The sequence below is a fragment of the Salvia miltiorrhiza genome, chromosome 2, assembly GCF_028751815.1.
Source record: "Salvia miltiorrhiza cultivar Shanhuang (shh) chromosome 2, IMPLAD_Smil_shh, whole genome shotgun sequence".
Classification (NCBI taxonomy): Eukaryota; Viridiplantae; Streptophyta; class Magnoliopsida; order Lamiales; family Lamiaceae; genus Salvia; species Salvia miltiorrhiza.
Window position 1 is genome coordinate 58,266,756 of NC_080388.1, and position 14,472 is coordinate 58,281,227.

Here is a 14,472-nt window from a genome sequence, read left to right on the forward strand (position 1 = left end):
TTGAACCTACTATCGTTGCGCCTCTGCCAGAGGAGCCACGTAGTGCAAATCCAGATCGCCGTCAACAGTTGCCTACTCTTTCTCCCTCGGCCTTGGTGAATGAAAGAATGCAAATGAGATGCGATGCAGTTTGGTTGCGCAGCAGCCACTCCAATCCATCTTTGGATTCCGTCCCAGACCATCCCCGCTTTTGGGCAAAGGAGAAAAGTGTGATTAGCCGATTCCAGATTATGGCAGCACGCATTGCAAGAGACCTCCTCAATAGACAGATTAATATTTCTTTTGCACAAGTTATCACAAGTTGGAAGTTTGTTCCTGAGAATTCGCCATACCGTCACCTTTGGTTTCTGAGGAGCAGGTGCGTCCCACACTTCAGCAATCAACTCTTTGTTGGGGGTCGTTGACGGTGCCGCCGATCTCTTCTCGAAAATAATCTTGTAGGTGGATTTCGTTGAGAACTGACCGTCCTTTGCCGTACACCACACCCACCCGTCAGCACTTCCTGCATTTAACACAACATCTGAAATAGTGGTAATAAGCTCGTTAATAGATTCAGTCTCCCACTCTCGAGGCTGCCGCCTCCACTTAAGCTCCCAGACCCATCTACCGTCCTCCCATCTCCCAAGGTCTCCAATACATGCCTCTTTGTTCACACTAAGAGTGAATAATCTAGGGAAAACAAGTTTAAGGGGTTTGGAGCCAACCCACCGGTGTGCCCAGAATTTCGTATCTTTACCGTTCCCAATTTTACGACAGGTGTTGTCCCAAAACCACGTTCCCAACTGACCTCCTCCGAGGCGTAGGATTTTTGACCACCAGCCAGCCCTGGATCTCTTATTCCCCGTCAGGCGCAGCCCCCCATCCCCCCATTCAGCCTCCCCGTAGATAGAGTTAACAACTCTTGCCCAAAGCTTCCCACCACCATTGAGGTAACGCCACACCCATTTTGAAACCAGCGCCTCATTGAACCACTCAACGTTCGTAAGATCCAGCCCCCCTTCCTTTTTATTAGAGCACAAATCACTCCATTTTACCCAAGATATTGAACCAGAGTTTGCGCGGCCGCCCCAAAGAAATTTGCAGAAAAGAGAGTTTAGAGATCTCACGGTTGTTTTTGGAATAAGGGAAAATGAGAGTTGATAGGTTGGGATGGCCTGCAAAACCGCTTTCACCAGGGTGATGCGGCCTGCCAAGGAAAGCTTCTGTTTCTTCCATCCATCGATCCTCTTTCTCACCTTTTCGACGAGATAGTTCCAGTCCATCACGCTCCTATCGCTGCCACCAACTTTAACACCCAGATACTTGAACGGAAATGTCCCGACTTGGCAGTTCAGCTCCCCTGCCATTCTTCCAAGTTTAGCTTCATCAATTCTGAACCCCATTAAGCAGTTTTTGTTGAAATTAACTGCGAGGCCTGAGATAAACTCGAAAATCTTCAGCAGGTACTTCACCGCCTCCGTGTTGCATTCTTGATCGTCGAGGATGAAGATAGTGTCATCTGCATACTGGAGGTGGGAGATTTTGATCTTATCTCTCCCAATTTCGGCCGGGTGCACAAGGTGTCTGTCCACTGCTCTGTCAATTAGTGGCTGGAGGCCTTCTGCTGCAATAAGAAAGAGAAAAGGGGAGAGAGGGTCTCCTTGTCGAAGGCCTCTCTCCAGGCTGAATTCCCCTGAAGGGGACCCGTTCACCAAAACATTCGCTGAGGCGGAAGATAGGCAACCTTTGATCCACTTTCTCCACAGTGGGTCGAAATTAAATCTCTCCATCATAGTGTCGATGAAGTCCCATTCCACAGAATCAAAAGCCCTAGCAAAGTCAATCTTGAAAATGACTCTTCCCCTGCCACTTTTTTTTTTGCTTCGGCCACGATCTCGTTAAGTATAACCACTCCATCGAGAATGTAACGATTGCTAATGAAGGCGCTTTGGTTCTCAGAATTGATAGAGTCCATAACTGCACTCATTCTACCTGCAAGAATCTTGGCGATCACTTTGTAAAGGCTACCGATCAGAGAGATAGGCCTGAAATCGACCAAAGAGCACGCGTCCTCTTTCTTGGGGATAAGGACGATGAAAGAGGAGTTACCGCCCCTGGGGATTTTACCGTGAGAGTGAAAGTCATTCATGACCTGAGTGAAGTCCTTTTTAATTATCTCCCATGAAGATTTCCAAAAGTTGAGATTAAATCCATCCGGACCCGGGCTCTTGCTTCCGTCGCAATTCCAAATGACCTCCTTGATTTCCTGTTCTGAAAACGGTCTGATCAGCCACTTCCTATCATCATTCGAAATTCTCCGTGCAACAAAATCGTGAGGGATAGTGGGGAGCTCCCTGTTCTTTTTCCAGTAGGATTTTTCGAAAAAATTCTTGACACTCTCCTTGACAATGGACGGCTCATCAAGCCACTGATCCTCAACAAGCAAACCCCCGATCTCATTCTTCAGCCTCCAACCAGCAATGGCTCTGTGATAGAGGCTAGAATTTAGGTCGCCATCTTTGAGCCATCTCGCCTTCGATTTCTGAAGAAGTAAGCTAGTCTTCTCTTTCGTAAGGAGGATGAGGCGAGCGCTGATTTCATTCCTCCTAATAATCTCATTTTCTTCCAAGCCAAAAACATCGTCAGTGATATCCCACTGGAGTAGCTTGTCCTTAAGAGCTTTGATTTTCTGATCAATGTGGCCATAGGTGCTCTTGTTCCATTCCTTGAGAGCGACTTTGAGGGATTTAAGTTTTTCTTTGAAAATGAAGTAACTCCAACCAGAGATCGTCACCTCATCCCACACCTTTTGAACCGTATTCAGAAACTCTGGGTGAGCCATCCAGGCGCTGATGAACCTGAATGGCTTCGGCCCCCAATCCACCGCCTTCGTAGTAAGAGAGATCGGGCAATGATCCGACATTGATCTCGGGAGGCAACGACCTGTTGTAGATGGCCAAGTTCTGATCCAACGCTCGTTGATGAAGAACCTATCGAGCTTGATTTTACTGCCCCCGTTCGATTGGTACCAAGTGAACTTACGTCCTTAAGTTCTGATTTCGAGCAGATCACTCTCTCGAATGAAGGAATCGAAAGCTCTTGACTCCGAAATGCCATAGTTCGACGTTCTGCCCACTCTTTCATCAGGGTTCCTAACTGTATTGAAATATCCAAGAACACACAGACAAATATCTCCATTTTGAACCGCCGTAATTCGAAGCTTATCCCACAACTCAATCTTAGCAAATGGGTCAATTGGAGCATAGACATTAACAAAGCAGCAGTAAATGTTATCCGACTTCCAGGTTTCGTTGACGACCACCGCTCCCGGGATATCCCATCTACTGGAGGCAGCGAATTTGTCCGTGTTCCAAATGCTTAAGATGCCCCCTGACCTTCCTTCTGAGTTCCTAACTGCAAAATCAAAGTTATTTGTACCCCACCATGTTCTGCAAACTGCCTCCGAGAAGGAGTCCATCTTGGTTTCCTGGACAAAGCAAAGATCAAAATTTTGTTTCCTGATGATATCGCCAACGCCACGTTGCTTAGTGACGCTCCCCAAGCCTCTGGTGTTATATGACAGAATATTCATGGGCAACCCAATTCCTCTTCCCTGACTCTTGAATTTGGTTCATCTTTCTCGTTAAGAGACACAAGTTGGGCAGCCACTTCTTCATCTCGCAGACCGCTTGAGAGGCCCAATTTTTCCCGAAATTCCAAAATTTAACGCCCTCTTCCAGGTTCTCTTCTTCTCTCCTGGTCAAGGGCTGTCTCGGCTGTCTCTCGTCGACGGTGTCCGGCCTCGTATCCGGATTGCCCTCCTGATCAATTCCAGCGATGAATTTTCCCCAAATTTGGCTCTGCTTCTTCTTAACTTGTGCTCTCTGTAACTTTTTAGTTTTCCGGAGATGAGCTCGATCTCCTTTCCTGTTAGTGCCTTCGGTCCTCCCCTTCACCACCACAGATGGGGCGTCTTGGTTGCCAGGTTCCGAACCCCCGCAGAACTGAGCATTTGTTTCACCCGCCTCTTCGATTAACCTCGAAGACTCCTCAAAGACTTTATTAGAGTCACTAGGAGAAACCAGCACCCGCTCACCGCCCCAAGGGTCCTCTCTTCGTCAACCTCATCGGCCGAGGGCTTTCCAAACTGAGAGGGGGAAGAATCAAGGGATTCATTTGCCGCAAGATGTTTCTCGTCAGTCAAAACAAAGGTGTGGGCCTGTTTGGGCGAAGAGAGTTGGGCCTCGTCCTGAAGTTGGGCTCCACACCACAAATATTTGGGCCGCTAAATTCCGTACTTGGGTTATTTCCAGGTCTGGAGGCTTGGTCCAAAAGGGTGGTAACATTGGACTTAGGAAAAAGGCCCAACTCAAAAGGCGGCTCAGCGTGGGGCAAATTTCTCGAAGGACTCACAGCCGCCTGATCGACATTGGGGGCCTCAATGGGATTACTGGTAATGCATGTGGGAACCGAGGAGCCGCCACCTTGGAAACAAGAAACACATTCCCCTTGGTTGTCGAATATCGAAGAGTCGCCGATGATTGCGTCCGCCGGTGAAATTGAAACGTCATCCCACGACCAATCCGAGTCGGAGCCCGCCAAATCCTCGTGGTCACACTCCTCCCCCGGAGAGGGAGCATGATTCTTTAATTCTTCAATTCTGATTCTAAAAGAAGCATCATCAACTTTGGCTTGGAAAACTCTGTCGACTGACTCGAGGCCGGTGGAGATTTGGATAAGAGCTTCGTCAAGCCTCTCTCTGCTCCTAGTACTGTCGTTAATCTTCAAAACCAAGCCGAACTTTGCGCATGCTAGGTCAAAAAATCTAGGATTCCAGGCATGGATCGGCACTCCAATCCATCTAGTCCAAACAATCCTCTGTTGATTTACATCGACGTGACTCCAAGGTCTAGACCATTGGAACCAGAAATCACTCCACTCTCCAAGATCTTTTAGGGTATTTTCAACGGTTTGATCAGTGGTGCTAAGAATCAAGACCATGTTGCCGCCCAAAGTTAGGACCTTGAGTCTACCATTACATTCGCTGTTGATTTCGTCCTTAACATCCTCCCAGAGAAACTCATTTTTAATGAAGCCGGTGAACGTACCTTGCAGCCAATCCTTTTCTGAGTCCAAAGTTTGGAAGTGAAACACTTCGTCGTTCAAAGGTTGGACTGTTTTCTTTCCTGTCAGCACTTCCTTGAAGGACACTCCTTGTCTCCTTGTGTTTTCGGAAGATGTCCTGTTGAGAATCCTATTTTCTTGGGCCAAAGATCTCGTAGCCGAAGGGGGACCTCCAGAAGTCGCTCTAGTTCTTTCAAACCTGGGTTTGAAGACTCTAACCTTGTAGCTTCCAATCCACAAGTTGTTCAGCTTCTGCAAGAGCTCTTCTTGGTGCATGACGTACTCAAATCTGACAAAACCAAAGGGTTTACCCATTCGGTCGCGTTTTCTAGGGCAAAAGACGTCCACAGTCTTCATAACGGAGCCAAATTTCCTTTTGAGAAAGTCCAGGCTACAATCTTCGGGGATATTGTTGAAGAAGAAGGTGGTCGTCCTTTCACTGTTATCTGGAATCCTTGGGTATAAGTCGGCGCTACCTCGCAAGTTCCAGTTTCTTGCTACCCTGTTCCCTGAAAGAGCTTTCCATGTATGGTTTTTAGGGTTCCTAGGTTTTGGAAAATTTTCTTGCCTCACCGGTTTGCTCTCGGAAAAGGTTGTGGCAACCCCTCTCCTCGTCGCCCCTCTCCTCCTCACCTCTCTCCACTCACTCTCCATCGGGACTTCTTTGATCTCTTATTATATTATGCGGTTATTAGAACTTAATTGGCCATATATATGGTTTAGTGTAGGAGCGCAGTCGAATTATAAACTTTTGGAGCTTATAAGCTGTTTAAGAGCTTATTTTGCAAAACACTTTGAAGGAGCTTATAAGCTCTTAAACAGCTTATAAGCTGTTTTGAGGAGCTTATAAGCTCAACCAAACACCCTCTTAGTATACCAAAGTATATGGTTGTGTGTAATTATTGTTAATCAAAACAATTAACAACTTATATTATATTGTTTTCAAAAAAACAACTTATATTATATTATTGATTTGGGGCGAGCACTGCACCAGGGTAGAAAGGAGGCGATTGCTCTGTGCAACATCTAAAATAGAGACCATAAATAGAAGTATAGAACCACCAACAAAATTTATAGCAATCAAATCAAGTGTGATTTCAGGAAAAAAAAAAGTAAAAAAAAAAGTTGAGTGTATGGTGTTTACTAGATCAACTAAATCTAGTAAATTTTTCATAATCTCATTGCAGTGTCGTCTTTTGCAATGTTTTCATATTCTCTTTATGCTTGTAGTTTATACGTATTTACAGCTTATATAGTTGGTGCTTGTGAATTTACTTATTTTTTTTTGGAGATTTTATAAGCGGTTAAAATTTATTTTTACATTTTATAAGTTATTTAAAAATTTATTTTGCCTAATATGTCTCAATAATTTATAAACCCTTAAGACAACTTATAAGCCCAGCCAAATAACCCCTAATTTAAGTAATGGAATGTCTCTCCGAATAACTCCTCAGAACTTGTTTTGCCGGCTTTGACGAGGTTCAAGGAGTTGGTAGAGTTTCACGATGAATCACCGGTCGTTTTCTTCTCCCTTTCACGATGAAGATATCTAAATTAAGTACTCTTTTTCTTTTTTATCTCTAATTTATTGATTGAGTTTCAACTCGGCTCTAATAAACACCTAATTAATACTTCCTTCACTCATAAATATCTTTTTAATGGGAGTGAATACAGATTTGAAGAAAAACAAATTGTATTTGGTTGGTGGAGAAAGGTTCCCATAATTTAAGAAAATAATGACTAATAAGGTTATTTCCAAAAATAATGGATCCATTAGTGATAATGTGTGTAAATATGTGAGAATTGTAAAGGTAATAATTAATGAAAGATGATTTGTGAATGGAGCAAAATTGAAAATTAAGAAATTGTTTTGTATTTTCGTGAACGAGGGAGCATCGCCAATGGACTTTTTATTTATTGGTGTATGTATAACTGTGCTAATATTCATAATGTTCATAGCGTTTGTTTCAACTAATAATGCATGCACATCTTAATTTGATCACCCAACTGTTAAAATGTGGAGTAGTACTTATTTATTCATTGTTTCCAATTAAAAAGGCATCTTGTTTGAGAATGTAAGGGGGTGGTGGCGCAGTTGGCTAGCGCGTAGGTCTCATAGCTTTATTGAGTGATCCTGAGGTCGAGAGTTCGAGCCTCTCTCACCCCATTTAATTTTTTCCACAAAACAATTAGTTCATTTTATATTAGTTTCGTTAAATATTTGGATATATTAATCCCCTTTCCATTTAATTGATTAGTTTTTATTTGGGCATTTCAATCCCTTTTACATTTAATTAATTTATGGACTATGGTGAACACGATTCGGTTTGGATATTTTAATAGGTTTTATTTTGGCAATTTAATCCCTTTTGCATTAAATTAATCATATAAATCACCCTTTTCATTAATTGAAAGCTTTGAAAGTATTCATGCACATGTAATAAGTATTATACTTTTCCCTGTCTCACACACTCTTATAGTCGATTTTGTTGGCCAAAAAGGTAAAGGCTTCACCCTTTTCATTTCCGGTTGTATTTTTGGTGCTACAAAAGCTAATGAAAAATGAATCATATAATCCAATAGATATATTCAGTAAAGTAACATTAGTAAAAGTGGTTGTTCTTACTACAAACGGATATCAAGTATTGTAATGGGAACATTTCGTCTAGTCCAACCAATCAATTGTAGCATTACAAGGATCACAGAATTTATTAGTCATGTTATCTAAGTACTATAAATTAGCCAAATAGAACTGCGCTACTTAACTACAAAAGGAACCAACTCTCTTTATAGATTCCTGAATTATCTGATGGAAGTACTAATTAAAGTAAAAATATAGTTCACGTTTTGGAATGAACATACATACCACTTCCCTTTCACCCTCACAAAATTAATAAAACACATATTCTCCAATTTCAAGTACGGAATGAAAATGATTTATGCTTCTTCACCCGCAATCTCGTTTGCTACTTGCAAGTCACCAGTGGTTGATGTTGCATTCTCTTGTGAAGCATCATTTCCATCCTCAGATCTCGATTCAGCCTGTGCATGAGCCGGGTCCAACTCCGGGCCTCTCGTCTCATCAGCATTTTGCGTTTCAGTACAATTTTCCTCGTTTGGGATGCCTCCAGGCTCAGCAGTAGGAGCAACCACCTCGTATCCAGCTGCATCAGCCTCAGGCTCAGCAGTAGGAACACCCACCTCCTCTCCAGCTACATCAGCCTCAGGCTCAGCCGTAGGGACACCCACCTCCTCTCCAGCTGCATCAGCCTCAGCCTCAGCCTCGACCGTGTCCTTGGTGACAACTTCCTCTTTAGAGGTTCCAACATCTGAGGCAACTGGTTGGTCTTCAGCTGCATCGACTCCTTCCATTGCTGCATCATTGTTATTTGCAGCAACTTTGTCCTCAGGAGCTTCAATATCTGGTCCAACAGATTGATTTTGAGTTGTGTCGATGGCATCCATTGCAGTGTCGTTGTCTTTTGCAGCATTTTCATAATCTCTTTCTGCTTGCAGTCTATATGCATTTACCAAGTGCTGAGCACTTTCTAATTCAGTCATTAGATCGCCATACCGTTTCTGTAAAGTGCGCTCGAGGTCCTTCTGCTTCTGAACCTCTTCCCATAGGTTGCTGATCCTGTATGTTGCCGATAGTGTCTCTTGCTTCTTCAAAGCTTGGAAGCATTCAAGTTCTGTTCCCGCGGTGTCCATCTGCTTGAAGGTTGCCTCAACTTGTGCCCAAAGTTTATTAGCTCGCATCTGATCATTCAGAAACCATCTAATTTACAAATCTGGATATCTACCACAATTCATATATCATGCAACCAAAATTTAGAATCTAATCTTGATTGAAGCAAACTATGTAACCAATGAAAAAGAGTCTGAAATCTGAACATCAACGCATGAGCTATAGAGAGTGATTTCCATTCATATATCAAGTGACCAAAACTGTCAGATAACGAAGATTCATAAATCCTCACATGACTGTCAAGCTACTAGAGATTCCCTTATTGAAAAGGTTCAGGTTTGGAAACAAGACCATGGAGCTTCTTGTAGAGTTTCTGTATATTTAGGCTTCCTTGTATACTAATTTAATGATTTTAGGATTAGATTGTAACCTAGTTCTCTACTCTCTCTGTATGGGTCTCTATACTTGTGAATATACATATTTTTCTCTCGCCAATACATGCCTCTCTTTCATGCTTTTCTACATGGAACGGGACCAGGCCCAAGTCAATGTGGATTTGTTTAGTCCACATTGTAGTAGCTGATGAGTCATAGTATTGGCCTAAAGTGTGGGGGTGTGTTGAAGCGACTATGTCTATCCCACATCGATTTGGTAAATGATCATGCATCTATATATAAGCTAAGTTTGGAGTACTCTCTCCCCTTATAAGGCCAATATTAAGATCTCCCATCCATTAATTAAAATATTGAGAACATTCCACAAATTTGGGACCATCCTGTCTCAAGATTTTGTGAAGCCATTCTCTAAGTAACTTCATCCGTAAGCGCTTCTGCCTTCTCGATGAAGATTACATGGCTAGTAGACCTGATGTTAACTATTAAAACCATCCAATATTTATTAGAGACCTATTCCTGAAAACATCCCACAATTCAATTCTGGTAAAGGTGTCAAGATTTGAGAATTAACACGTAGCAAAATCCATTTTGTAAATATTTTTATCAAAGTGCAACAAGATATGATGCTAGGCAACCACTTCAAGCACCAAAGGGTAAAAGGGCCAATTGGGAACTACACAACAAGAGTGTATACAGAAAGTAACTCCTGAAGAAAAGCATACCTGGTAACCATTAGTAAGAACTTTAATCTTCTGCTCATGCCGTTGTGCTTTTTTAGTCTCATCATCCATCTTCTTCTTCACATTTTCAAATTCATTCTGCAGGGAAGCAAGTTTTTCTGCATGGTTGGCAACACTTGCTAGACCATAGCCATCACGACGAGTAGGGAAGTACATGATATCATTTAAGCATGTTTTATGTGCTTCCACATAACCATCAATAGATTCATTCTCATGGCCCATAGCAACACGAAGATATTGGACCTCGTCTTCTATAAATTTATCTGCCTGCATAACCAAATATTGTTACTTAAATGCAAATAAATTCGTTTAAGTGATGCACAATAAAGAGAGACTTGAGAGTGACAAATATATAAATGAAAGACCCAGAGGAAACCACCTCTATGCGTAAATAATTTCATATTGCTTACAAGAAAAAATTAAGAGAAACTTAGTAAGAACCACATAAAACAATTTCTCATCTCCAGAAAAGCCATCAACGTATTATATCATTCTACCAACTTAAATAAATTAAACGCTTCATTTTTGCCATAGCACCTCAAGATTCTTTTTCTTTTTTAATTTATATGTCAGAATATACAATGTTTTTAGAAGCATTGGTGAAGAGTTAAAACTGTTGTAGAATATTAATGTGTATATATGTTTCCTTTTTTAGTTTTGGAAGAACTAACCTTAGTTATCTACTCCATATATATGTGGGAGTCCTAATATTGTAACTAATTCTAAATAATACACTACTTCACTTTTCTCCCAAATATGTTCTATATTCTTCTTCTCTACAAAAACATTACTGATAAATGCTCATATATCCGCAAGAAACTTAAAGTCAATTAAAACACCACAATAGATGTACAAGAATCTAAGCAATAAAGCAGAAACTTGGGCTCAGTTTTGCCGCACAAAACCAGGTGTAATTTGAATGATTTAACTAACATATAAGATAATGAATCTGTTGATATCCCTTAAAAATTGATATCGCCAAACAAGAGTAACTTTAACAACTGTTCTTATGTAGAGTTAGTAGTCAAAGCAAAAAAAAAAATACCTCCAAACTCATCTTGAAACCCCAAAAATTCTAAAGTTCACTGGAAAATATATCAAATATACACTGCTAGGACCCCAAACCATGAAGTTGAATTGCATACCTCTTTCAGCTCATCTTCTTCAAACTCGTCAATTGTTGGTACAGATACAGAATTTTCATTTGCAGCACGTTTTCCACCTTTCTTCTTCTCCTTGGTTGCTTTTTCATCCAGAGGATATTTTATATTATCATGCTCTAGCAAAGATAAAAGCTCCTTTCTTACTAATTCATCAGCCTGCTCAACTAAGGTTGACGGAACAACGGAACTCTTGTCTTCATCAGCTCTCATCAAAGTGTTTCTAATGAGGTCCAACGAAGCCACAGGAGGTCTTGGCAGCTCCCTCTGCAGTACTTTCGACCTTTTCTTGAGTAATGCTTGTTGCCTTGCTTCTTCCTCGGCCTTCTCTCTAGCAATTCTATCCGACATGTCTTCCTCAATCTTCTTCTCATCAGGTTCTTCATCTTCTTCAGCCAATGGTTGAATAACTATTTGGTAGTCATTCTTGGGTTGTGGGAGATTTTGCAGTCCAAAAATGAGTTCCTTTTTCGAATCAGACTGCCTCAGCTTGGCACTGTCATGCATATCTAAATCTTCATTTATGTGCAGCTCATCCCTCATTGAAGCTCCTTTTGGAGTCATACCAACAGCATATACATCACGTGTAGGTGTCATCCCAATTCTCGGAGTGAGACCAGCACCTCCAGGAGTTGCCGACGGAGTCAAGAGAGGATTTGGTGTTGCAATATCCTTTTTCTTCGGAGTCACCCCAGAAAAGTCTGAAGGGTGCAGCATCGGATTATCCCCACCAAGCAACGGAGTCTGAGACAATGTCAACCTCCGCTGGTTCTCTGCTTCCATCATAATAGCATCCTGCTTGCCTGCAGGAGTCCTTTGAGGAGTTCTCCCAGGAGTCATGCCATGTCTCGGAGTCTGAGCATAACTAGCAAGAAGAGCACGTGTTGCAGCATTTCCTTCTGTAAGTTCTTCGTTTCCAAGAAGATCACTAGCAATTCCCATCTTAGCAATTGCCTCCAACTCATGGTCAGGAATTTGTGGGGCTGGGAGATTTAACCTGGACCTTTTTCGAACTGCTTCAGGATCATTAAGTTTATTTGCTTGCAAGATTGCAGATGGAGCATCCTGCCTCTCTGCTATTTTATTTCTTGCGATATCCTGCTTTCTTAATCGAGCTTCTTTGTCAACTCTTCTTTCACCTTCCAACTCCTCGATTGTTGTAGGAAACTTGACTAACTCAGTGGGCCGATCTTCATCAGCAATGTCATAAAAGCCAGGCGGAGGCCTCTTTTCAAAAGGAATTTCAGCATTATAATCAATGCCTCTTCTCTTTCTCTTCTTATGGCGAAGGTTAATTCCAGCAGCTTTAAGCTCTCTTCTCTTCTGCAATGAAGCAAGCCTCCGAGCCTCTTCAAGCTGTTTCTCTCGAGCTTTCCTTTTTGCCTTCTTACCCCTAGTGTTGGCTAACCGAGCCCGAGCTTCAGAAAGCATCTCCTTTTCATCTTCATCCATATCTACAGGATCAGGACGGGCAGGCTTCGATTCCGGATTGGGGTCAATCTCTCCAGGGCGCAATTTTCGTGGGTCATCACCAGGTTCATAGTTCTCATCCTTGGCACAGGCCGCATCCAAAAGCTTCTCGTATCTCTCCAGGCACTGTGATGGAGTACGCCCAACAATAGGGGCAATTGTCCTCCACTGGGTGGGCATGAGTTTTGCCAAATGCAATAACTTCTCATCTTCTTCTCGGGTCCACTCAGTCTGCAATGTTATGGAAGGAAGTGGATCAGTTCCGGATCACAAAGGATGAAAGTTATCTGCATAAGAAAGTTGGAAACTATAACATTCAAGATGAATTTTAACACACAAACTGTCTACTAGAACATTATCCCATAGTACAATCCCACATTTGATTTCCAAATTCCTAAATTGGTTTTCCACATGAAATATTTCTATTAAATGTGCAACATCTGAAACAGATAACATAATACAACCACCAGCAAAATAGATTAACAACCAATCAAAAGGAAATGTAAAAACTAGGAAAACCCTGCTGATAACATAGAGCAATCAATCAGATAAAAAAACACAAAATCCTGTTACATAAAAAGAATTGAGGGATCAATGAATCCTTTAAATCAAATCCAAAATAAAAAGAACTGAACATTTCAAATCTTGCAACACACCTTTTTGATTGAGGGATCCAGCCACTCGTACCAGCGGGCCTTGCATTGTTTAGCCGATTTCCGGACCAACAGAGAAGAAATCCTCGCCCATTGATTCTTCCCATATTTCATAACGGCTGCTTTCAAAATTTCATCTTCCGTGTTCTTCCACACACCTCCCTTTATCATAATCCTCATTTTGCAGGTGAAATCTTACAACCACAATGGACTAATGCGGGTTTCTTCTGAGGGTTTAATATCTAGTTACTCAGATTTCTGCAAAAACAATTTCCTTTATCAGTATACTAATAACAAGTCATCAGTCAAGTCAGATTTCTGCTAAAACAATTTCCTTTGGGCATCAGTATAATTACAAGGCATCAACACAACCTCTGCAACACCAGACGGTTAGGTAATTTCTCATTCCAAGTTTATAAGCCATTTTCATCATGAATTTTTGAACTAACACAAAAGCTTAACAATTTCAACTATGTATTTTCTGCTTTAAACACACCCAAAGCATAAACACATAAAACCAATAATTACAAAAAAACAATACTTTCAGTTCATTCGCACAACACCGCCAACAATTCTCTACACAATACCGTACCATTATCCTTAAAATTTGAGTTAGAATTATAAATAAATAAATAGAACGGAAACAGGTGATAATTTGTTTGCTGATTGAAGTATTCTCTTACCAAATCTGCTGAGTCGTGTAATCTGAGTAGGAAGCGAATCTTGACTGAGCGAGGTGTTGAGTTTCGGATGATTCAATGGTGAGTTGGAGATGGGTTCTTGTCCTTGGCCGAGAGAGAGATGGCGCAGCTGAGGCGGTCGGGGAGAGACGGACGATCTTGTCCGCTGAAAGGGGAAGCCGGTGGCGAGCGGGCGGTGGTGATGAGGTCGCCGGAATTTTGAGAAATAAGGGTGGAAGGAAATAGGGGTTTGGGGATTTCACAGATACGAGACAGAAAGAGAGAGAGAGGCGTTGGGCTTATAATTTTATTTGTTGTTGGGCCATTATTTTGATTTCTGTTGGAAGTGGGTTGATCATGTGGGAATTTGATTATGGGCTCGGAATCTAAGGATGAAATATTTCATACTCCCTCCGTCCCAGCCCAATAGGCTCAGTCTTAAATTAGAAATAATTAGGGACTTCTTAATTCTTAATTAAGGGAAGATATACCCTTTAATTTGAAAACTCTAATATTCATTTCTCACTTTAATTTCATTCCTCCTTACACACTCTCTCTCTCTCTTCGACTTCTCCTCCCCTTT

General features: G+C 41.7%; 1 protein-coding gene and 1 non-coding gene across 3 annotated transcripts; one reads left to right on the forward strand and one right to left on the reverse strand.

The window, feature by feature from the left end:
• The first annotated feature begins 7,183 nt into the window (after window positions 1-7,183).
• TRNAM-CAU (transfer RNA methionine (anticodon CAU)) lies at window positions 7,184-7,270 on the forward strand. Its single transcript is given in 2 exon segments — window positions 7,184-7,221; window positions 7,235-7,270. It is a non-coding gene; the product is annotated as a tRNA-Met (tRNA).
• A 599-nt stretch (window positions 7,271-7,869) lies between these two features.
• LOC131010640 (cell division cycle 5-like protein) lies at window positions 7,870-14,192 on the reverse strand. Of its 2 annotated transcripts, XM_057938265.1 has the most exons (6): window positions 13,893-14,192; window positions 13,451-13,467; window positions 13,213-13,418; window positions 11,072-12,787; window positions 9,909-10,193; window positions 7,870-8,862 (listed from the first exon to the last, which is right to left on the reverse strand). In XM_057938265.1, the coding sequence occupies exons 3-6, from the start codon at window positions 13,387-13,389 to the stop codon at window positions 8,041-8,043; spliced, it is 3,000 nt and encodes a 999-aa protein (XP_057794248.1). In that variant the 5' UTR covers window positions 13,390-13,418; window positions 13,451-13,467; window positions 13,893-14,192; the 3' UTR covers window positions 7,870-8,040. The 2 variants fall into 2 exon arrangements, with proteins under 2 accessions (XP_057794248.1, XP_057794249.1); XM_057938266.1 differs by lacking the exons at window positions 13,451-13,467; window positions 13,893-14,192 and having other exon boundaries at window positions 11,072-12,843; window positions 13,213-13,353.
• Window positions 14,193-14,472: the final 280 nt, after the last annotated feature.

Coding starts and splice junctions, on each gene's coding strand:
- LOC131010640 (XM_057938265.1), bottom strand. CDS start 13,389: ATGAGGATTATGATAAAGGGAGGTGTGTGGAAGAACACGGAAGATGAA. Junction 12,788..13,212: donor TGGATCCCTCAATCAAAAAG/GTGTGTTGCAAG, acceptor ATAACATTGCAG/ACTGAGTGGACCCGAGAAGA. Junction 8,863..9,908: donor TTCTTACTAATGGTTACCAG/GTATGCTTTTCT, acceptor CTGAATGATCAG/ATGCGAGCTAATAAACTTTG.